The 21,269-nt window shown below is 51.1% G+C and overlaps 2 protein-coding genes across 2 annotated transcripts; one reads left to right on the forward strand and one right to left on the reverse strand.

The window, feature by feature from the left end:
- Positions 1–441: 441 nt before the first annotated feature.
- Positions 442–4,680, reverse strand: C1ql4 (complement C1q like 4). Its single transcript, XM_047550678.1, is given in 4 exon segments — positions 442–1,119; positions 1,121–1,191; positions 1,194–1,242; positions 3,449–4,680. Coding segments are annotated over 4 exon segments (1,119 nt in total). The 5' UTR covers positions 3,986–4,680; the 3' UTR covers positions 442–657.
- Positions 4,681–15,285: 10,605 nt separating this feature from the next.
- Positions 15,286–19,474, forward strand: Dnajc22 (DnaJ heat shock protein family (Hsp40) member C22). The gene is given in 10 exon segments (XM_053743395.1): positions 15,286–15,373; positions 16,195–16,431; positions 16,433–16,465; positions 16,467–16,574; positions 16,576–16,701; positions 16,703–16,776; positions 16,778–16,865; positions 16,867–17,065; positions 17,068–17,153; positions 19,110–19,474. Coding segments are annotated over 9 exon segments (1,020 nt in total). The 5' UTR covers positions 15,286–15,373; positions 16,195–16,311; the 3' UTR covers positions 19,296–19,474.
- The last annotated feature ends 1,795 nt before the right edge of the window (positions 19,475–21,269 follow it).

A 21,269-nucleotide genomic window follows, 5' to 3' on the forward strand; every position in this document is an offset into this window, starting at 1 on the left:
AGCAGGGGGATTGCTTGAGCCCAGGAGCTGAAAATCAGCCTGGACAACATAGTAAGACCCTGTCTCAAATTAACAACAAAACCAGCTCTCTTCCTGCCCAGAAGGGCAGGAGCACTACACCCAGATCTTTAGAATTCTCCCTTGTTAGCATCATTCTGACTGCTTATCACTCAGGCCTACAGAGGCAGGCCCCAAAATTCTCCTGGAGCTGATAATTCCTCTTTCCTTTGCACAGCAGAATAGAGCCTGGGCTGTCCTTCCTCTTTGTCTCTCTCACAGGCAGACCTTGCCAGGAATACTAATCCTTTGCCTCTGACAGGTTGACACTGGTAGGGTTGGAGTCCTTTTGGGGGGGCAGGGAAAGGGCCACTTCCCCCTCACTCTGCACCAAGTTAAACAGCCACACACAATCCCCAACCTTACTTTATTGGAAGAGGCAACAGCAGGTGTAACCTCAGGGCCTAGCCCTGAGGAGGGGTAGAATGGGACTGTACAAAATGAATTTTAAATGTGAGGAAAGAATTCACTGGTTCCTCCAGTTAACAGGAAGGCTGCCAAAGCTGGAGCCTGAAAATGAAGATGAGAGAGGAGGAGATGGCATGGCAAGAGAAAACTCATTATTGAGGACCAGCCCCTACCCTGTTCTAGCATCTCCTCTCACCTAGAGGGGTTCCAGTTTGTTCTTTCCCTCCCAAGCTGACAGGGCTTCCTTCCACTATCTGGGCTTCTAAGCTTCGCTAGTGAGGCTTCCCCCCAGCTGCCAGCAGAGAGGAGAGGGCCAACACCTCCCAGATTCACTGGCACACATGTGGATGGGGGTGGTCCCCTCCCTGAGCCGCTTAGCTCCTCCTCTAGCCAGGCCTCCTCCCCTCCCCAGCCATGTGGACCCTCATCCCCAAAAGTCCGCCTATTTAGCCGTCTAGGGAGCAGAAGGTCTGTCCTGCTGGGGCCCAGGTTCTCAAAGGTTAGGGTGGTGCCTTGGGTAGGACCCCAGGAGGTGAGTGAGAGAGAGTGAGAAGGGCAAGCCAAGCGATCGAGGGCGCGGGGGATGGTGCCCGGCTCAGTCCGGGTAGAATGAATGAAGCCCGAGAAGGTGCTGTATTTATTGGTGTTGCCACCGGTGGACCTTCCCGCCGTCCATTTTGATGAAGACCTCGTCGCCCACATCCAGGTGCAGAATGACGCTGTTGCGGCATAGTCGTAGTTCTGGTCCGCGCCTGAGCAATGGCACTGGCCCGGACCCTAACCAGGAAAGAGAGGAAAACCGCCTATATCAAGCTGTGCAGAGCTAGGGTGTTCAGGGGTCAACCCAGTGGTTTGCTGCTTGGCATCGGAAAGCCGTGGGAGGGCAGCGGGTGTGGGTGTAGGGAAGGGCAAGGATAGGACATCGCTGGCTGGCTTCTCAGGCTCTGCCATTCCTTAGCTGTGACTCGGGGAATACATCAGGCCTTCTCTGGGCCTCAATTTGAACTGTAAAGTGGGGGTAGTAATAGAACCTACCTCATGAAATTGTTGGAATTTAAGGAGTTACATGAGTCTTTAGTGGTCATGAGTTGTTGCATTTAGAAAATGTTAAATAGGGTTTGCTATTATTATTCTCATTTAAAAATAAATCAACCTGCTGGATAATTTATAAGATTTTGTGCCGTTCAGACCTCCTGTTAGTCCTAAATTTGTGTTTTCTTCGGCGCTGGAGCATTAGGGTGTCTCCGTGTGTGCCACAGGGTGCGGGCCCTGGAAGATGCACTGCTGTGCTCTGGCCTCTGGGGCGCGGGTTTCCCAGTGGAGCGCCAGCTGGTGTCCCGACGTGGGGGGTCACTTCAGCGGGAACGGGGAGCCTAGCCTCTCTTCTGGCCTCAAGGCAGTCGCCTCCAGCAGCCATACCCCTCCCCATTCCCCCTCTTTCAGTCCCACCGGGGCTGGTTATTAACTCATTAATTATTCATCATTATTCTAATCATTATTTACCATCCCCAGGGCCGCAGCGCCCGCGCCGGTCGCGGAATACAGAGTGGGAACCATGTGGCTCCCACCCCCTCTGAAACCAACACACCTAAATACACACTTGCCCCCTGGACCTTCTCCTAGACAGCCGGCATAGACCAAGCATGCCTACTTGGTGCCAAATGCAGATAGACGCCATCACCCTAAACCTTCAAATGCCCACCCCCAAACACACTCAAACATGCACACATTCACATTTCCTTACACCTGTCCATTGCCTCCCCATACAGAGCTGCACATGCACTCCCAATCCCTTTCCTTGTGTTCCTGGGGAGGTCCTGTGGGAGGACACTCCAAAGCAGGAGTGGGAGGTTGCTAGCTGTGGTGTCCTCTTGGGTGGGAGGGCACTGAACTGTTTGCAGAGTCAGGGTTTAGATTGAGCCCCTAGAAGCAGGCCTACTAACCCCCTTCAGTGGGGCATTCAGAGGTTACCACTCAGCCCAACCTCCCCTTTGACCTGAATCACCCAAGCAGCTCCCGCCACCCCAGCCGGTGGCCTCTTTCCAGCTTTGTGTGTCTAGAGCTGAGTCCTTGGGGCTATTTTTTCCAAACCAAGGTGGCAATGACTCTGACTGCCCACAGGGGCAGCAAGCATCTGAAGTTGGAGGCTCAGAGATTACTAGGGAGGATTTGGGGCCTACAAAACTGGGCCATGGTCCAAGGCCTCATTTTCCCCTATTCCTTGCCTCCTTTCTCCTCCAAATCCTTCCACCGCTTAGCTGGTCCCTGGGCTGTCAGACCATGTCCCATCTCTGCCTGAAAACATTCAGTATTAACTGAGGCAACAAGTCTGTCCTTGGCCCCAGATGCTGGGGTGAGCAATAGAACATCTGACAAGTAAGCAAACATTTCCTTCCTTCCTTCCTTTCTTTCCTTTTCTTCTCTTTCTTTCTCTCTCTCCCCACCCTCACACACACCCCTTTTCCTTGAAATTCTAAACCAAATGACCCACAAGAACTAGCTGCCAACTGCCCACTGCCTGAGACATGGATTCCATTCTAATTCCAAAGAGCCAGATTCCAGGTGGTTCACCCTTCACCAGGGCTGGAAGACCTGAAGGCTAGGAAGGCGGCCTTCAAGAGTGAAGGCAGCTTAACACAGGACTTAAAAAGAGGCTAAATGGTAGGGTATGACACCAAAAACGTTTGGTGTGGTTGCCTATAGCTGGAGTGTGAGGTCACTGCTGCAGAGACATTAAGCTTTGAATCCTGAGTTCCAATTCGAACACCATTCCTAACACCCTGTGAGACCTTGGGCAGGTGATTTTCTTTCGCTGGCCCCCAATTACTCTTCGGCTAAATGAACTATTTATAAGTTCTTGGTAGTCTGGCGTTCCTGGGATTCCCTGTTGCTGTTTGGGGAAGAAGCTAAGTTATAGTAAGAGTGCATGCAGATTAGGAAGCTACCAGTCAGATATGAGAGAAGTAGGAGAAGGGCATCTCACCTGTCCATTCTTCATCAAATCGGCCCACATGCTAGTGCCGTCGCCGCCGCGCATGAGCACGTGGTAAGCAAAAAAGTAGACGCCAGGCATGGGGCAGGTGAACTTGCCGCTGGCCGCCTCATAAGCGTTGCCCACGTTGGTCACCACGTCGTCAAAGCGCAGTACCTCATAACCCTCATGAGGCCGCCGCAGGCCCGCATAGAAGGCAATTCTAGGCACGTAGCCAGCTGGGGGCACTGCCCCGCCGGGGCCTGGGCCTGGAGGTCCCGGGGGACCAGGCCTGCCTGGCTCTCCCGGGGGCCCTCTGGGACCTGGGGGTCCTGGGGGTCCCCGCAAGCCTGCCTTCCCGCGCCGGCCCGCCTCTCCCTTGGCACCTGGGGGAAAGGGCGGCACGGAAGCGGAAGCGCCGTCGGATCCCTGTCCTCGGGATCCGTGCGGGTCACACACCATGCGGCAGCGACCCAACATTTCATAGTGCGCCGGCCCGCGGGAGCTGTGCACCAGCAGCGGGATGGCCACCAGTAGCAGTAGCACCATGGCCACCCCGACGGCCGCGCCTGCCACCCGCTTGCGGCGGCTTAGCCGCGATGCGGCCAGGGCCAGCAAATCCTCCTCACTTTTGGGCGCAATGGCGGCGGAGGCCCGCGGTTCTCCGCGGGCCCAGGATGCTGTGGTCCGGCTTGGGTCTGGGTCTGTATCCCCCCGACGGTTGCGCCCGTCCCCAGGTCCCTGTGGGCGCCCGCCGCAACGGTGCCGTTCCCCAACCGTCGGTTAAAGCGGAAGGTCCCCCAGTGGATGGGCAAGGGGCAGCTCCGGACTGCTCAGAACCCGTGGTTTTCTATTACCCTCCTGTGCAGTCTTAAGTGATCCGGGACGCCTGAGATCCACGGCTTCTTGGACGGCTGGTTTCTTACAGGTTTAGGATACCTGCTCTTCAAAGAGCTGCTTTCTCACGGATGGCGGTGTCTAGGTCCCAAGCTACCCATAGGAATCGCTTCTGGCTGGAGCGGGGACTACTCCCCGCGCTCCGGACGTCCCGGGGCTCTGAGCCGAGGGTGGCGCCCACTGGACGCGACCTTCTCCTAGGTTTTTGCGCTTTATCTCTTGCAGAGCACTCATCCGCCCTCTTCCTCCAGCCACGGCCGGCCGCAGCCCTTGCTAGAGCCCTGGCCTGGCGCTCTCTCCTGCAAACCGCTCTCCCTCTCTGCGTCCCTAACCTTCCTCCCCTTCTTCCCCCGGCGGCAGTGCGGGTGGTGTGAGTCGCCGCGCGGCGGGAGCTACTATAAGCGGCCGAAGGCGGAGCGACCCCTGGCGCCCAGAGTGGGAAGCGCGGGGGCGGGGCAGGCAGTGCTGCTTCACACAACCCCTCACACACATTCAGGGTCCCCCTCTTCCCGCCCCACGTTCCTGACTAGCTTTGAGGGTTCGGCAGGGATTCCTGGGCACCGACCTTATCCTTACTTTCACTCTCTACCCGGGAGTTTGGCATTCTCAGAGCCCCGAAAAAAGCCAGAAACAGCGATGGGATTAAACAGGGGTCAAGATAGAAACACAGAAAAGATAGAGAGGTGGATTGCGCTTCTTTTTAAAAGGCGGGCGAGAGGGGTATACACCAACAATCGGAAAACAAAACAAGAAAAGCGAGAAAAGAAATTCGCCACCATATACCCCTCCATGACCTCAAGCGAATACTGGGTGTTAAACAAACGGTAAAGGGTTTAACGGATACTTGTTGGCCTAACTGGAAAAGGAAAAATTCCAACCACTCCCACCCTGACCCCTGGGGTTAGGGGCGCTACGCAGTAGAGGAGGGGAGCAGGGCAGAGGGAAACAGATGATCCTGGGGAGCGAGGCGAGCAACCGACAGAAAAGCAGAGAAGGAGCGACAGAGAAATCAAAGAGACAGAAAGCCAGATAGAAGACATAGAGACAGAGACAAAGCTACGAAAAGAGACTAACTGACAGCTCCAGAGGGGGTGAGGGAGGACAGAGACAGAGAGGAGAACAGGAGCTGAGGACAGGTTGACAGATCAGAGAGAAATGTAAATGGCGCGCTGCAGAGAGACACCCAGGTCCGTGTTCGGACTCCAATGTGACATATCAACTGTGGGGAAGACGAGGGGGCGGGGCTGTTCTGCCAGCCGAGTGGTAGGCTCTGGGCCTGTGCATTGTGACAGTGCGCTGGAAAGTGTGGAGGTGGCCCACGGAATCCTGGCCTTGTGGTGTTCCTGGGTGAGTGGGATTGTGGATTGTGTTGAGTCTTTGTGTATGTATGCCTGAGGGCTGTTTGAAGGGAGGTATTTGTATTTGTTTACCTCTTAGCTTCCAAATTTGGGACCCTTCAAATGCCATTTTTTCCTATCTCAGGACTGAAAAGTATGGAGTCTCCTAGGAAGAAAGTCAGAATATAGGTCTAGTCCCACTTGCCCTACCCAACCCAGCTCAACTCTACCTCTGCCCCTAGTCCCAGAGTTGTTCAGCCCCAGAAGTCTTAGCCACCTCCTCTTCCCAAATGTCTGCTGTCCAAGGAAACCCAGAGAAGTTAGACCCCAATAATGGGTGTTTGGTTGATTACACAAATTAACGCAACTGAAATGTAGATTAGATGCTAGGCAACCTAAGGGGTGACTGTGTCTGCTTTCAGGGTGACCAAGAGGAAAAAAAACCACTTGAGAGGTCAGTGTCCAAAGAGAAAGATATGGCTGTACCCTTTCCTAAGGCCTGGACCCTCTGGGGACCCCAGGTCAGAGGCTAGAAGAGGGGTGTTCTAGGACTGGACAAAAGTGGGTTGTTTGGAGACCCAGAAGTTCCACAGAGGCAAAGGTCTCTTAGAGACTAGAGTAGAGTAAACCAGGAGAGTGTTACTGGAATATGTTGGGTAAAATGGAGGGGAACAAGCTACACTAGGGCCCAACTGTTGGGTAGAATGTAATTTTCTTCATTCCTCCTCTCCTGTACTTCTTCCTTGCACGTCCCCCACACCACCATCATAATGACGCTGAGGCGGGGTCTGTGTGTTTTGTGGATGGGGGGGGAGGTCCCTATGTGACGGAAAGAATTGGAAGAGAAAGGATTGACAATCAGCGGGGGAAGGGCCTTCTCCTCCAACCACTAAATACAAATTTTATTCAAGGTGCTTGTCGCCATTTGTCTTCCTCGGGGGGGCTGAGGGCCGTCGGTCCTAATGCATGTCTAATTCCAGATCTGCTCCCCAGGCTGGATGATGGATGGATCAGAGACAGCAGGCCTGGGCTCACAGACCATCCTCCCTGCCTCAGCCTCAGGTCCCATTCACACCAAGTCCTGTCACCTCTCTCTTCCTCCTTATACCTACCTCCCTTCCACTTGCTAGAGGCCCTGTCTGCCCAGACCTGCTCCCCACCCCACTTATTCCACTCCTTATGCCCCCTTATGAGCCCCTCACCTCAGACTCTTTCAGGTGCCAGTCCTCTTCTCTCTAAATCTTCCCTTCTTCCATCCCCAGACCCAGGCTGTGAGCTGCGGTGACCAGCAGGGCGCAGGCGGCAGCGGGTTTGTGTGTGGGGGGGAGTAGGCTTGGCTTCACAGGGAGCTGAGGGCCAGCTCCATGAATTTATTCATGTTCTGTGCTCTTCCCCACGCTCTGGAATGAAGCTGCCAGCTCACCAGGTCCTTATTGCTTCCCCTGCAGCTGGTCACATTTATCCAGGGAGAGACCTGGGTATGGGCCAAGACCAGCAGGTGCTACTTCAGCCAAGCCAAAAGGGAATGCTGGGGCCTAGGCTGGGGTCCTGGATAATTTAACCAAAGTTTCTCTTCTAGCCAAACTGGAAATTCCAGGAATATGGTAGCTTAGGAATGGGAAGTAGGCAGAGAACGGTTTGCCTGCGGGACAAAGAAGGTATGGGGAAGGTGGGGGCATGTTGGTGGGAAGAGAGAGAGAAGTGGACAACTTTAACAGTCTCCTATGCTCGCCCATCTGAAAACACAGCCCACTCTAAATCTTGCCTTAACCTCTACCCTTGACATCTGTACTAACCCTAATCCAAATGATATACTTCTTTCCAATCCTAAAATGAAGTTTAATCCATTACTTGACCCTAAGTGGAATGCATCTCTACCTGTCCTGGAACCTAGGTCTCCCTAGAATTACCCCCAGAGTGATAGCCAGGGTGTTTGTCAGAGTTCTGAGGGCCAGACTTTGGATTCGCATGTGATTAGCTACTATTTGCATGTGATATGTGCCTTCTACTCTGCGGAAGTTTTCATGTTAAAATTTTATGAAGTCTAGTGGAAGGTCCTGGCTCCTTGAAGGTTTTTCTCTTTGTGTCCTTCTCTCACACTTCTTGTCACTGACCCATACCCCCCTCAAGGGAAGAAAGGTGGTGAGGAAGTGAGCAATAGAAGGCCCATGGGAGGGAAGACTGGCGGTGTGATCTGCCTCCATCACTTGCACAAGCCTCAGTGTCCTCATCTGTAAGAAGAGAAGAACCATTTGGCTGGGGTTCCTTTAAGATCTAAAGAAGCACTCTTTTTCATTTCTTCCCCTTAAGGCCTGATCTTGGAGAGGTTCTCCCCGACCTCTCCCTCACTCTGGCTTTCAGCTCCACATCAAATTTCACATATAGATAGCAGCAGCCTGGGTTGTCTGGTACCAGACCCCTGATATGAAGAAAAGGGAGCTCTGTCCACTTGAGACAAAGAATTGCATGAAAAGGGAAATAATATTACTAAGTGCTTATTGTATTTGAGGGCTTTTAAACACGGAGGTTCTCATATCTTCACAGCATCCCTGAGGGGTGAATATATTGTCCCCATTTTACAGGTGAGGAAAATGGGGCTCAGAAAGAGGAAATAGCTTGTCCAGTATCACTCTATAACGATAGTTCTAAAATTTGGAGTCATGATACCTTGGATTCCTTTTCAGTACGCTGGAGAAGAAATAAATGGCACCAGAGGCAATGGAAGGGTGAGAGAAGTAGGACAGAAAGATGTGCTCTCAGAGGAGACCTATATGTGTGAGGTCAACAGGGCAGGGTCTTGGCTCTGCATGTCCCCCCAACCCCCTGCCCTGATACTGTCAACTCTTGACACACAGCAGGGCTCAACTGTTGTCTAATGGAAGGCCAAAGGTTGAACAGTTCAGCTGGAGAAGGAGAGGACACAGAAAAATGAACTAGAGAAAAATTTACTTAAAGGGCAAAAGGGAGAACCAAAAAAACCGCGCGGGGAAAACAGTGGAGGTCCAAGAGCCTGCATACACTTTGCCTCCTTGCCCAGACTATTTGCCTTGCGGTGAGGCAGAGGGCAGAAGCAATTGCCAGGCCCAGGGCTTCCACTCATCAGCCAGTGCTGCTCGCCTGCAGCTCCGTGCAGACTTGAGTTCAAAGGGTTTCATCAGGACTTACAGGGCTAAGGATGGGCTCCCAGCACCCCAGAGGGTGGGTAGAGATTGTTTCCAAGGTAGATGTCTGTCAGGCCAAAGCGTGCTACTGACTTTCTTCTGCAGTCCTGAGCCCCTGGATGCGTGTGGCTCCTGGTCTTTGCCTCCTTCTCCACTTCACTTTGTGCCCCGCTTGTCCCCACCGCTTGCCCACTCCAGTCTTGGGTTAATGAAATGTGGCGATTGACTGCACAGACAGCTGTCAGGTCCCTCACGTCTCCGCCTGGATATTGGATGCAGCGTTGGGAGACCGACAGGTGAGAGGAGGGAGGTAGGGTGCAGAGAGCCGAGGGAGAGACGCAGTTTGGTAAGAGCCAGGCACTCGGGAGGTTGAGTCAAGCTTGAAGTCTCCAAGGCCGGGTTCAGCGAGGTAGGCTCTAGGATGCACTTTCTGCTTGGGATCCCTAGCTCTTTCCCCTTCTCCGACAAGCAGCAGACTTAACGAGACCCACAACCTTTGCACCCGGAAGAGAGTTGACCCCATATTCCTGTCCAGCACCCTGTGCGGGCCTGGCTTCAGTGAACGCCGCATACAGAGCATCAGAGCCGGAGGCCGCAGCCCGGTACTTCCTCCCATCTCCTTCCATCCCTTCTCTCTTGCTCCCCCTCCCTTCTCGCTCCCTCCCCCGCGGCCGCGGCCTTTATTAGGGATTCCGCGGCTGTCGGTCCCGCCATCCATCCTGTCCGCCGGCAATTAGGCGGCCAGACAAAGAGCAGCTTCGGATGGATGAGGGTCCCGGCGGATCGGAAATGTGAAGGGTCAGCGCTGCCGCCCGCGGCGCACCCCGCTCCCCCTTCCGCATAATCACCGGCCGCCCGTCACTCAGTCGGCTGCCCAGGGAGCTCCGGGGACCGGGAGAGGGCGGGGCTGAGGCTGCAGCCTGTGTGCCTAGGGCAGGGCGATCTCAGACCTGCTGCAGGTATGCCTCCTGCGGGAGAGTATAAGACTGCGGCCCGAGGCGCCTAGAGGAGGAGGGATGGATTTTGGCTCCAGGTGTTCCTAAGAGGGACTGGGGAGCCCACCGCCTGGGGCCTTCTTGAGAGGAAGCCGGGACTGACTGCCGGAGAAAGGAGGATGATGGCTCAGGGTGCCCCCTGCTGGGAGACAGGGGGACGAAACCTTAGGGTCTCTCGTCCGATCAAGGGGAGCTAAGTCCAGGACCAACCCTCTTAGAGAAATCGAGGTCCTCTAGCCTGCTCCTCCTATCGGAATAGAATGACACTGAGCTTCTTAACCTGGCTCTCTTGAGTGAAATCCAACCCGTCCACATCAAATCAACAAAAGCTCCAAGTGTGGGAGAACCTAAGTGGACTCGAGAGGAAGTTCAAGGAGTCCAGGTTTTACTGCGGATTCTTTGGCGCTAGCTCCCAGTTGACAAATCAACATCTCAATCTGACAATTAGTGGTCGAGGTGGGAGGAGAGGGGCTCTTGCAGTCCGGGCCGCTGAGCCCTCCTGGCGCTAGGCAGAGAGGTGGGCGGTACTGGCAGTGATGAACGACTCGGTGGGGGGGGGGCCCGGAGCGCGCATTCATTACTCCACTGACAGGCGGGCGGCAGGCCGGCCCGAGAGGCGAATGGACGTGCCAGGAAAGAGACTAGTAGAAGGAGGGGGAGTAAGGGAGCGTTTAACTGTCCCACAGCTCAGTCTGCTCCCGGTTCTTCACCTTGACCCTGGTACTTGACTTCCTTGAACTCAGGTTCCCAGTTGTTGGAGCTGGCACTGGTTGCAGAATTAGTGAAGCGGACGGAAACCTAAAATCTCTCCCTAGGTTAAGCAATTTGAGGTCTGAGATGTCAAGAAAGAATGTCGACGGTCCTTAGGCACTTTGAACTGACCTCAGAGGAATTGTGCGCAGTTGCACACTCAGAAATGGTTGTGTGGCATGGATGGATAGGGTGTGGATTGTGCATCGGTATCAGTGACTACGTATGTCCGTGCCAGGGGTGTGTTGGCCTGATTTTGTCAGTGAAGGTGTGAGCTTTGAGTGTCTGAGGATGAACCAACACCCCTTCTTTGTGCCCCTCCCAAGCTTGCTGTCAGTTTTGTCTCTAGTTCTGGAAGGAAATGGCAGTGCAAACCTGGTTGACAGCTGAGGTGTGCTGCTGAGGGGGTATGTGATATATGTTAACTGTGAGAGTGCTGGTCAGAACGACTGCTCTCTTCTACCACCTTCAACCACAAACATACCTTCTGCAAGCATTGAAAGTAGTAGTCATTTCTTTTTTTTTCCCCAAAGTCTGGAGGACCTAGTAGCTAAAATCCTGGGCAAGAACTGTTACCAGATTATCAGAGTTATTCACAGCCCTACACACACTCATACTCCCATAGGTTGGATATAAGATGTGATCTCCAACCCATCTTGTCTCCCCCAAGCTGGCAGTGGACAAAGAGGAAGGTGGGTGTTGAACAGAAACCTGTGTGATGACCAGGAAGGGAAGATGCAGATCTTCATACCTCCAAGACACACACAACCCTCTTTAGGACTTGGAGTAGCTACTGCTGAGACACAAAACATTTTAGATCTTAGGTCAGTTAATTACTAGTTGGTTCCAAATTCCCTTTTCCTTAATATTGCCCTTCTTCATCTGGCTTTGCCTCCATTCTCTTTCCCCATTCTACCTCCCCAGCGTTGAATTTCCTAGGCCTACAGAGCAGCGAATTTAGATGACTCTGGATCTCTAGTCTCTTGTTTTGTTCAGCGAGATCTTAACGGCACCTTCCCTTTGCCTTGCGTTCATTAGGGCTAGGTTTCTTGGAGTCTCTATATCTTTGCCACCCCCTTCTTTGTGTCTGCATGTTTCTTCACTGAAAGGGATCTCTTCCAATTTACCTTCCTATATTTGGGGGAATCTTTGTTCCCCTGGGGCTCCTCCCTTCTGGGGATACCCAGCGCAACAGTGAGCCCTTGGGGTTTGGACAGTACTTCCTTCTTGCCCGCATCCAGAGACAATTGCGATCCCAAGGATGGCCAGGCCGTGTCGAGGCCCTGGGCACGCCCGGGTCACTTCTCATTCCGGGCACGGCGCCTGGTCGATGCCCTGATGTTCGTTCACCCCTTCCAAACCGCCCTCTCTTGGCCCCCGCCCCTCCCGCCCGCCTGGAAAAAGGCAAATTTGACATTTTTAAATCCCGAGCCTTAGAGGGATCGATGCGGCCGAGGGCCCCGCCCGGGGTCGATATTCCTGATTGGTAAGCGGCCGCTGCGCAGAAGCCCGCGTTTAAATCACCCGGCTGGGGGAGGGAGCGCAGGGAGCCTACCGCGTCCCAGGCTCGCGGAGCTAGGTGGGGTCCGGGCCTGGCCGGGACCCGAAGGCGACGAAATGAGAACCACAGCTTTAAAGAACCAGAGAGGAACTCGCACCAGGGTCTCTCCCCTCCCCCGCCCAGCCTGTCAACTCCCTGGCCGGCTCTGGTCTCGCTTCAGCGGCCGACACCCTTCGTTGCCCTGGAGCCGCCGGGGAGGCCGTGTCGAGGCCAGCCATGCAGCGGCTCCTCTCCGGCGCTCCCGTGGGGCCCGGGCTTCGGCGGCGGCTGTCACGGAGCCGACAGGCCGGGCCGACCGGGAGAGGGCGGGTGGCCGGGGAAAGGCTGTGGGGGAGGCTGGCTCAGCCTCTGGTCTCAGTAGGTGCGCAACAGATGTTTGCGGAATTGAAGAATCACAAGGTGGCCTGGAACACAAGGGACAAGGGCCCGAAGAGAAAAGGGAGTGGGCGGGGGTAGGAGCGACCCAGGTTCCAGTGGGGATGGAAGGCGGCACACGACCATGTAAGCAAGCACTCCAGGACGCCCCCGGAGGTCCGGGTGCAAAAAAACTAGAGAAAATGGGGGTGGTCAGGGGAGTCGGGCCACACCTAGAACCGCTTCCTTCGCCCCTGACCTACAATCCTTGCCTTATTCTGTGGGGAATCGAGGCAACCAGGTCGTGAAGGTCCAGGAAAGGGAAAGCGGGACTACCGACGAGGCTGGGATAGCAACCAAAATTCCCTCTTGGGTCTCTATCACCGGGCCCACCCCAGGTCCAGTTGCTGGTTAAATGCATCACCACGCCCCCCCACCTCAGCTCAGACCCTCGCCTCCTGCTTCAGCTTGTCAGATCCCCCCACCTCCCACACCGCGCCAGTTTATAGAACAACAATTTGGGGAAAACAATCCGGGGCCGAGTGACGGCCCCTTAATTGTGACAAAGTGAGTGCGGGCGGCTGGATGAGAGCGCAGGGCGGGAGCGCGGCGGGGCGAGGCGCAGCAGGAGCGCCTCTCACCCGCCCGCACCCCCTCGTCTCATTCTGGTCACCTCCCATCCCTCTCCTTGACTCTTCTCCAATTCCTCTACTCCCAGCCCTTGCGCCTCCTTCACTTGTTCCTCCATCACTCTTCCCTTTCCTTTCGGTAACAGATCTTCGCCCGCTCCCCACCCCCGCCGCCCCTCCCCGGGCGCTTTTTCCTGCTCACTTCTGCCTCTTTCCTCCGCCCTCCACTCTTTTCTCCATCTTTTCCATCGCGCTCACATTATCCTTGGGCCCCAGTCTCTCTCAGCACAATCCGCTTCTCTCTGTCCCCAGTCCTCGCTTCCGAGATGAACCGAGTTTTCTTTCTCTCCCTGTCTTGGGAGGACAGCGCAGCCCTGCACTCCTGGGTTCTTCAAGAAGCATAGTAGCGGGCTGCGCCCGGGGTGCCCAGGCGGCCGACCATTCCCCCCGCTTCCGTAGCTATAGTCCCCACCCCTCTCCCTGCGCCCAGAGCTAGTTTGTTTGTCCTGCGGCCGCTGCTGCCGCCCGCGCTGTTTGCCAAGATTAGCGCGCCACGGCGCAGTCGGGCCCAATTAAGTCTCATTCATATTCAGCGTCCCGTCCTCCCCCGCCCCCAGCGCGCGGCTGGGGCTTTGCTTCTCTGTCCTACCAATTGAGGCCCTCTACCAGCCCTAACGGGGCCATAGAGTGTCTCTCCCGGTCCTGGTTATAAGGCACCGGGGTGGGGCGGAGGAGACAGGTGGGTGGGGCACACAGCACTTTGCCACCGCTGGCGACCCGGGTGAGGCTTACAGGGCCCGCCCCTCCATCCAAGTCAAGACTGGGAGATCTTGGAGATCCACGCCACTTTTTCCAGAGGAGGAAACTGAGGCCCTAGAAGCAGGTATATGACTTGGCCAAGGTCACGGTTTCCTAACCCAGGAATGGAACCGGTCACTGAAAGGAAGTCATTCTTGTATTCCAGCTCCGTTTCAGAGCAGAGGTGGAAGGAAGGCCATTACCTTTCCCCTGAGTACTGACTGTAGCTTTGCTGTCTTGGTGGGGCGCTTCCGACCCTCTATTTTTTGTCCTAGTTTTCCTCTCGCCTATACAAAACTGGCGGGACAGAGCAGCCTGGAGCTCCCATATGGATCCAGTAGCTTTTCAGGTCAGGCTCAGGTCTTTACGTGGAGTCCCCTATCTGGAAAGTGGCAAACGCAGGACAGTGAGAGAAACTGGTGTGTGGGTCCTTCCTCCAAACTGTCGGTGGTTGTCTCTTGCCTTAGAGGAATTGGGGGGTGAACCATCCAAGGCAGTCTTTAAAAAAAAAAAAAAAAAATAATAATATATTAATATATATATATATATATATGTGTGTGTTGTGTGTGTGTGTGTGTGTTGTGTTTAGTTATAGACGGACACAATACCTTATTTGTTTATTTATTTATTTGGTGCTGAGGATGGGAACCCAGTGCCTCACACGTGCTAGGCCAAGTGCTCGCTCTACCACTGAGCCACAATCCAGACCACAAGGCAGTTTTCAAGGGCGACGGAGTGTGAAGAGAGAAGTGTGCAGGCATGAGGTGAGGAATGGTCACTTTCCACGTGTGGGCTAAGAAGAGGCAATCTAAGGGCCTTTTTTTTTTTTTTTTTTTTTTGCATTACAGTGGAATCACCTCCTTGTTCTAGAGCTCTGAGCTGGGTTGGAATTGTGGCTCAGTGGTAGAGGGCTTGCCTAGCATGTGCGAGGCGCTGGGTTCGAATCTCAGCACCGCAATACAAATAAAATACATATAGGATCATCAACAGTAATAAACAAAACAAAACAAAAAAAAAAAAACAGCTCTGAGCTGCGGCCGCCAGCCTCAAGAACAAGGTCAGTCTGGGGATCCTCCCGGCCCCCGCTTCCGTGCGTGGCAGTGCCACCTGGCGGTCCATATCCCGGTGCTGGCAGGAAGGGGGCGCGCATCACAGCTGGGGTGGGGCGCAGGCGCCAGCCCTTAGAAGGCTGGGTGAGCCTGGGAAACCTTCCAGCGAGTGTGCGGAGTTGCGGGAGAGGGCAGAAGACAGAAGTGTAGGGCGGGAGGTGATTTCGAGGGGGCTGGGGAGGGCCATGGGAGGGGCCTAACCCCAGGCCGCCGGACTTCCGTGACACAGAGGTCAGAGACAAGATCCACTTGGATGGAAGTGGGAACAGAATGAGAGGGGCCATTTTGATTCTGTGGTTTAAAGAAAATAGCTGGTCTGACGTTGCCTGGGAGCCATTTCAGCCAGGTACTGCCGCCCCACCTGGGTCTAGCGGTGCTGACTGGGGAGACAGACCGGCATGTATGCTTCGGCATTTGGTTTGATATTCTGAGAATTTGTCCAGTGGCTTTGGACAAGCCTGCCTTGGAAGGCGGTAGTTGAGTTGTGGGGTGCTAAGGTATAGGTGCAAAATGTTTCTCCGAATGTTTAAGTAGAGGGGATTCAGGATCCCGTTCAAGTTTGACTTGTGGGAATTTTTATGGCCTGGAGAGATGCGAAGGCTGGAGAGGAGATTAAACCTGGGCCGGTTGACTGAGAGCATAGTGGAAGTTGGGGGCGGGTTGCAGTGGGAGAAGGTTTAGGCAGGGGCTTTCCAAATGTGTGGAACTTTGGAAGTCATCCTATTCAGCCCTTTCCTCCATACCAACCTTGCCATGAGTCATTCTCCAGATCTGAAATTTAAGCTTCTGCTTTTCATCCTTGCCCTGAGTTCTCACGTTTCTAAACGCGAAAGCATTTAAAACATTCTTTCCCTTAAATTTGTGGTTGTCATGGTTGTAAAGAATAGGACTGAGGTGCTGAACAAAGGGTATGGAACAACTAGCATTTCAGGGATACTCAAGCAGATCTGGACTCAACTTTTACTGGAAAGAAAATGGGACTTGGATATAGTCTCTTAAAAAAATATTTTGTTTTAGTTGTAGGTGGACCACAATACCTTTATTTTATTTTATGTGGTGTTGAGTTTTGACCCCAGGGCCTCATTAATGCTAGGCAAGCACTCTATCACTGAGCCACAACCCCAGCCTCTGAATATAATCTAATGATTCCCTTTTTCCATCTCTTAGGGTCTAAGGATTATTCTTGGGCTATGATGGGCATGATTCCTGTAGAAGACCTGAGATTTCTGCACTCTGAGCAATGTCAGTTGCCACTGGTTTTGTTCTGAGACCCTTGCCTAGAGGATGGCAAAAGGGCTCCTTGTGACCTATGTCCTCTGGGCTATAGGTGGTCCTATTGGACTTCACCACCTATACCTTGGAAGGGACAGTCATGCCCTGCTCTGGATGCTTACCCTGGGGGGAAGGTGGGTTGGGCTGGCTTTGGGAGTTCTGGGAATCTCCCAAACTTTGTAGCTCAAGCCAACAGAACCCAAGGGACAGAACAGAGCTCAAGAGAGGGGATACCTCCACTGAGTCCCATTCGCTTTGTTGCCCAGATGATAGTGGGGCATCTATTTTGGCCTTGTGGCTTTGATTAGCTTTTCTTCCATGGCCAACTTCTACATTGTGGGCCTCCCACTGGCAGTTGGCTTAGGTGTCTTGCTGGTGGCTGCTGTTGGCAATCAAACCTCAGGACTTTAAGAACACTCTGGGAGCAGCATTTCTTACTTCCCCTGTATTCTATGGCCGCCCCATAGCCATCCTGCCATCAGCTTGGCTGCAGCATCACAGCCAAGAAGCATCGCCGCTACAAATCTTCAGTGGAATCAGAGACACTCAGTGTGCGGCTCTACCGACCTGGGTTTGGCTTACCTTGCTTTCATGGGCCCGCTGGCATATAGTACCCTGTGCAACACAGCTGCCACTTTCAGCTATGTGGCAGAAACACTGCACTCCTTCTTAAGTTGGTTCAGCTTCTTCCCCCTTCTTGGCCATCTAATGGAGTCTGTCCTCCTTCTGCCTTACCAAATCTGGTGGCTACTAGTCGGGGATCCAGGCATCACAGCCACTACTTCCAGGAGTGGGAGAAGTTCTATGAGTTTGTTCACAGTTTTCAGGATGAGAAGCACCAGCTGGCTTACCAGGTAAGACTTTCTTCGTTCTCATTCCTTTCCTCATCTCAATTCTGGGATGGTTCTGGGAATTAAGCTAAGCATTGTGGAGTTGGTGCCCCCTGACATGGAGGTACTGTTCTTAGTCTCAGATGGCCAGGTCCAAGAGACCCCGGAGAGTGTCCTAGCTTCTTTGGAACTCTGTACATTGGGCAGAGATACAGGACAATAACAGTGAGTGAAAGAAATTTATGTGTTATATTTACTTTTTATCAAGGTATAACATATATGAAATACACTATTTTATGTATATGCCACTCAGATCAAGGTATGGAACATTACAGCTCTAAGAAGCTTTCTTCATTCCCCTTTCCAATCTATACCTCCCACTTCAAAGGTAACCTTTATTCTGACTCTATCACCCAGGGTAGGTTTCTTTCTTCGTTTCTTTGTTTCCTCTCCCCTCTCCCCCTGCCCACTTTCTTTTTTTTTTTTTCTTTCTTTATGTTTGTGGTTTGTTTTATTGTGCTGCTGGGGCTTCAAACCCGGGCTTTGTAAAGCTAGGTAAACATTCTATCATGAGCTTCACCCAAGTCCTATCACCATACATTAGTTTTGCCCATTCTTTTTTGTTCATCTTTTTTGGTTTGTTTGTTTTGTTTTGTTTTTTTTGTAGTGCTGGAGATTGGACCCAGGGCCTTGTGCAAGTTTTGCCCATTCTTGAACATCAAATAAATGGAATCTTCCAATCTAAATTCTTTTTGTTTGTTTTTGAAGTATTGGGAATTAAACCCCCCTAGCCACATACCCATAGCCCTTATTATTTATTTTGTGGTACTGGGGATTGAACCCAGGGCACTCTACCACTGAGCTACATTCCCAGGCTTTTTTATTTTTTATTTTGAGACAGGGTCTCTCTAAATGTCTGAGACTGGCCTAGAATTTTTAATCTCCTGCTTCAGCCTCTGAGTTGTTGGGATTACAGGTGTGTGCCACCACACCCAGCATATGTAATCTTTTGTATCTGGAGTTTTCCATTGACATTATGTTTATGAGGTTTATTCATACTTGCATGCAGTTATAGTTTTTTTCATTGTTGCATAGTATCTCATACATTTTATGACTACACCACAATTTATTTATTGTATTAATATTTGGGTTGTTTCTAGTTGGAACTATCATGATAAAGCTCCTGTAACAATCTTTTTAAAAAAAAATTATTTGTATTATAAACAAATGGGATACATCTTGTTTCTCTGTTTGTACATGAAGTAGAGGCATACCATTTGTGTAATCATACATTTACCTAGGGTAATAGTTTTTGATTCATTCTGTGTATTCTTTTTTCCTTCCCCCCACCCCTCCCACCCCTCTTTTCCCTCTATACAGTCCCTCCTTCCTCCATTCTTGTCCCCCTCTCATTCCCCATTATGTGTCATCATCCACTTATCAGCGAGATCATTCATCCTTTGGTTTTTTGAAATTGGCTTATCTCACTTAGCATGATATTCTCCAATTTCATCCATTTGCCTGCAAATGCCATAATTTTATTATTTTTTATGACTGAGTAATATATATATATATATGTATATATATATATATATATATATATATATATATATATGCCACAGTTTCTTTATCCATTCATCAATTGATGGACGTCTAGGTTGGTTCCACCTACAAACATTCTTGTACATGTCTTTTTTCCCTCCTTTGTTGGGAGGAGATCTTGTCAGGGATGTGAAATTCTAAGTTGGAAAATGCAGCTGTGGTTAAAGGCAAATCCTGGCTCTTACATGAGATACATAGCTTGTTCCATGTTCCAAAAGGCTGCTCTACCACTGAGTTAAATCACCAGCCCAAAGGACTGGAATTGTAATCTGAGGTGGACTCTTCCAGAGGTACTAATAGCCTGATTTAGTAAAGGAGGAGGGAGAGACCCATGTGCAACTTGTGAGATTCTAATTTGTCAACTTCTGTTTCCCTAAGGTTTTGGGCCTCTCAGACAGGGCAACAAATGAAGAAATACATCGTAGTTACCAGGAACTAGTGAAGATATGGCACCCTGACCACAACCAGCACCAAAGAGAGGAGGCCCAGAGGCACTTCCTGGAGATTCAGGCTGCATATGAAGTTCTGAGTCAGCCCAGGAGGCCCAGGGGATCCCAGAGGTGAAAATCAACTTTCTTGGAGGATGGAATCTTCACAGCAGAGCGGGGCAGCTTATCCTAAGTCTGGCTTTGCCCATCTGAGGCATCCCAACAGTGTTTAAAAAACTCTACTTTCAGTGAATATGTGGAAACTTTATAGGGGTAAGAACAATTATGGTTGAAAATATATTTATGTTCTGAATTTCTGAATTCTTGGTTTATTGTATTTATTTATTTTTTTCATATGGGGAATTGAACCCAGGAGCACTTTATCACTAAGCTACATTCCAAGTCCTTTTTATTTTTTATCTTGACACATGGTCTCACTAAGATGTCACACTAAGTTGCTAAGGCTGACCTCAAACTTGGAATCCTCTTGCCTCAGTCTCCCAAATCACTGATATTATCGGCCTGGGTCACTATACACAGCTGCTATTGTATTCTTGACTACATTTTCTTAAAAGCAAAGAAAAGTCAATAAAATGCTTTCCAAAGGATGAACCACCTTATCCCACACCTGGTACATTGATGTATAATGGAGGAAAATTATTTAAATTTTTTTAAATCTGTAAAACATTGGATTAGAAAATTGAAGGAAAAATATGAGAGTTCTAATATTTCATAAGCTGTTCTGTGATAAGAGGGATTTGATCTACTCTGTAGATTACCAGGGAGTGAGACTGAGGTTAAATTTCAAAATTCAAAACAAAAATTCCATTTACAGAGAACTTCCTAGCAACTATACTTTTCCCAAAAGGAACAAGCTGCTGTGGAAGGGAAACAGTTCATTGCTTAGAGTAATATTGTAGAGAGCCCTCAAACTTTACCTGAATGGTTGGACTGTCTGAGTTCTTAGGTCTCGACTCTTGAGGTCTGACTTTGAGCTACATACTCTGTTTCCAGGAGCTTACAATCTGATGGGGTGTTATGATTTATTAGACAGAAGTTATCCCCTGAAAGGTTATGTTAGGTAATTCAGGAAAATTTGGAGGTGAAATAATTAGATTATGAGACCTGTCATTTCACTAGTGGATTAATCCATTTGAGTGGAAGCCAGGTGTGGTGATGCATGTCTATAATGTCAGCAATTTGGGAGGCTTAGGCAGGAGGGTTTCAGGTTGTGCTCGGTCTCAGCAACTAAGTGAGGCAACATGGTGAGACCCTGTCTCAAAATAAAAAATAAAAAGGTTGGGGATGGGGATGTGGCTCAGTGGTAAAGCATCCCTCGGTTCAATCCCCAGTGACAAAAAAAAATTTTTTTTGGTTTCTAAAGCTTAAAATATTTGGTAACTTGCTGTTTTTGTTTGGATACCGGGGATTGAACCTAGGGGTGCTTAACCACTGAGCTTTATCCCCAGCCCTTTTTTTTTTTTTTTTTTTTCTAATTTTATTTAGAGACAGGCTCTCACTAAGTTACTTAGGTCCTTGCTAAATTGCTAAGGCTGGCTTTGAACTCATAATCCTCCTGCCTCAACCTCCCAAGCCACTGGTATTACAGGTGTGCACAGCACCTGACTTAAAATTTTTTTTTTTTTTTCAAATGGATTACTGGGTGGTAACTGTAGGCAGGTTCAGTGTGGTTGGAGGAAGTAGGTCACTGGGGGCATACCAGTAGGGATTGTTTCTTGTTCCTGGCTCCTGCCTATATACTTTCTCTGTCTCTCTGTCTCTGTCTCTGTCTCTCTTTGCTTCCCAGCTGCCATGAGTTGAGAACTTTCTTTCACCATGCCTTTCTGCCATGATGCTCTACCTCCCCTTAGACCCAGAACAACAGAGTCTGCCAATCATGGACTGAACCTCTGAAACTGTGAGTGCAAAACAGACTTTTCCTCCTCTAGGTTGTTCTTTTTTTGAAGTGTTAGTCTTTTTTTTTTTTTAATTATTTTGTTTATCTATTTTTATTTGGTGCTAAGGATCGAACCCAGTGCCTCACACGTGCTAGGCAAGTTCTTTGCCACTGAGTTATAGACCCAGCCTACCTAGGTTGTTCTTGCCAGGT

Source organism: Sciurus carolinensis, chromosome 4 (genome assembly GCF_902686445.1).
Source record: "Sciurus carolinensis chromosome 4, mSciCar1.2, whole genome shotgun sequence".
In the NCBI taxonomy this organism is placed as follows: Eukaryota; Metazoa; Chordata; class Mammalia; order Rodentia; family Sciuridae; genus Sciurus; species Sciurus carolinensis.